General features: G+C 67.1%; 1 protein-coding gene across 1 annotated transcript in view; it reads left to right on the top strand.

Annotated features, from left to right (window-relative positions):
- The window catches only part of KCNT1 (potassium sodium-activated channel subfamily T member 1), a 74,816-nt gene that overhangs the window by 49,001 nt on the left and 23,485 nt on the right, over positions 1-2,330 (top strand). The window contains exons 4-6 of the mRNA XM_024762532.1: positions 707-763; positions 2,113-2,161; positions 2,241-2,300. Coding sequence (XP_024618300.1) covers positions 707-763; positions 2,113-2,161; positions 2,241-2,300 — 166 coding nt within the window. The remainder of the gene's footprint in view (positions 1-706; positions 764-2,112; positions 2,162-2,240; positions 2,301-2,330) is intronic.

Genomic DNA, 2,330 nt, shown 5'->3' on the forward strand with positions numbered 1-2,330 from the left:
GGGAGGGTGGCTGGCGACTTCTATGGGCATTGAGTTTGCAACAACAGGCTCTGGCTTAGGAGGAAGTGCGTCAGTTGAGAAAAAAGGAGGGAGCTGCCCGTCACCATGGGGCTCTGTGAGAGTAAGGTCCTGTTGGCCAGTGACCCTGGCTTTGCTTGTAATCTGGGGCAGAACTAGCATGTCTGCCAGGCCCCTGCCACCTTCCCAGTGATGGGCATCCAGGTGGCTTGGGGAGGCTTGTCCTCGGGAGTGACTTAGAGACATGCGTCTTGGAGCCGGCACCACGGGGCAGGAGCTCGGCTTTTCTTCGTGTCTCACGCACGTCGCCCGGCCTTGTTTCGGCAGCTCTGGCCTCCAGGAGGCCCTGAGTGCTGCGTGGTCCATCACTGGCCATGCGCAGCCCTTTCTCTGCTGGCAGCCCAGGTGGAATCCCCACTCCCTCCTGGGCTCACCTCTTGTGTTCTCCTCACCCGGCCTGCCCCTCATCCGTTAGAGATTCTCCGAGAGCATCTGCAGGGTGCGTGCAGGCTGCCTGTTCCCCAGGTGTTAGAATACAGACGCCTGTCTGAGTTGTGGGGGCCTGGCCCTGGCTGGGGAGAGTGTGCCCCCCATACGCCCTAGGCCCGTGGCAACCCTGGGAAGGGTCTGGTCCCTTCGGGGGCGGTGCTGGGAGGGGCCGTGGCCAGCCAGCTCCATCTCTCCACAGCTGGGGCTGCCCGAAGCAGAATTACACCTTCAATGAGTCGTCCTCCGAGATCAATTGGTGAGTTTGCCACCCAGCTCCCACTCAGAGGCCCAGGGCCGGGTCGGGTGGACAGAGGGTGACACTGCCCAGCCCCCCAGGATAGATGCCCAGCCGCAGCCCGTGACCCTCCTGGGATCCCCGGGCCCTGGCCAAGCAGCGGGCAGTGGCGGGATGGCCCCTCAGCGTACAGCCCCTGAGGCCCAGGAGCAATCTAAGAGTGACAGCAGGGGTCACCAGCAGCCGGCTTGGCCCAGCCCTCATGGACCGTGGGTGGGAGGAGAGATGCAGCGAGGACCTGCCGGAGGGTCCATCGCTGCCTCTGCACCTCACGGCCCTTTAGCCAAAGAAAGCAGGCGCCCAGTCAGGCAGTGGGAAGTGACGCTAGAGCGGTGGGGGTGCCCGGTTCACAGGCTAGGACGCGTCCCAGGGCCTTGGCCGCCTTCTTGATGGAGGCTTCTCCCTTCCAGCCTCCCCAAACCCAGAGCCCCCCTTTGGCCTTAGCCCGCACCTATGCCCCTCCCCTGGCACCCCCGGCCCAGCCTCGCAGAGCAGTCCTGGTACTTGGCAGCAGCAGGACCCAATGTACCAGACCCTGAGCTCTGTCCCCAGCTCCGCAGCTTCTCCCGCTCTGGCCCGGTCGCCCTGTCCCTGGAAGGCACGCACAGCTGGGGTGGAAGGGACGCGCCAGCCCCTCCCTTCACACCCGGCCCTGGAAGCCTCTCCTTTCTGGGCCTGTGCCTCGGAGTGGCAGCCAGGGCGGCTCGTGAGCCCGGGCCCAGCTCTCGTCCAAGCAGCCCTGAGGCCCGGGGATTTCAGAGTCTGTGCCCCTGGGCCGGGAAACAGCAGCCCAACACCTCCACTGCGGCGGGGGCCTCCCACCCCACAGGGGCCCACGGGGGTCAGGGCCTTGGCCGTCTGGGGTCTGGCTCTGCACTGAGCACGGCCACCCGACCCCTCCTGCTGGTCTCGCCCCAGCCTTTGTCCCAGGGCTGCGTCTGGGCAGGGACACCCCCACCCAAGTCACTCCCCTCCCCTGCTGGGTTACGGACGAGGACCTGAGGTCGGGGAGCGTGATGGCCAGCATCCCTGCCCCTGCGGGGACGGGTGTAGGAGCCTGTCCCCGGGAGCCCAGACGAGAAGGGGAGGCCACCTGGGCCAGCTGCGGACTCTGAGCCCACGGCCCATCCCCAGGGCAGCCCACTTAGGCCCTGGCCTCTCAGGCCCCGCCCTGGGGCCCCCTTTCCCCGGGCACCTCCCCTTCCCTCCTGCCCTCAGCCCCTCGGAGGGCAAGGCTGCTGCCCTCCGTCCAGCTCAAGCAGCAGCCTGTGGTCAGTAGAGGCCCAGGGCTCACCTCCCTCTCTCCCCAGGGCCCCCATCCTGTGGGTGGAGAGGAAGACGGCTCTGTGGGCCACTCAGGTGAGTGGAGGCAGCACGGCTCTGGGGGGCCCTGCCTGCCCCGGCCCCGCTCAGAGGCTCCGGCCCCTCCCCACCCCAGGTCACCGTGGCTGCCGTCAGCTTCCTGGAGACCACGCTCCTCACTTACCTCAGCTACAAAGTAAGTGCCCCCAGGCCTGGCCCTGCCCTC

Source organism: Neophocaena asiaeorientalis, unplaced genomic scaffold (genome assembly GCF_003031525.2).
Source record: "Neophocaena asiaeorientalis asiaeorientalis breed wild unplaced genomic scaffold, Neophocaena_asiaeorientalis_V1.1 scaffold78, whole genome shotgun sequence".
NCBI lineage: Eukaryota > Metazoa > Chordata > Mammalia > Artiodactyla > Phocoenidae > Neophocaena > Neophocaena asiaeorientalis.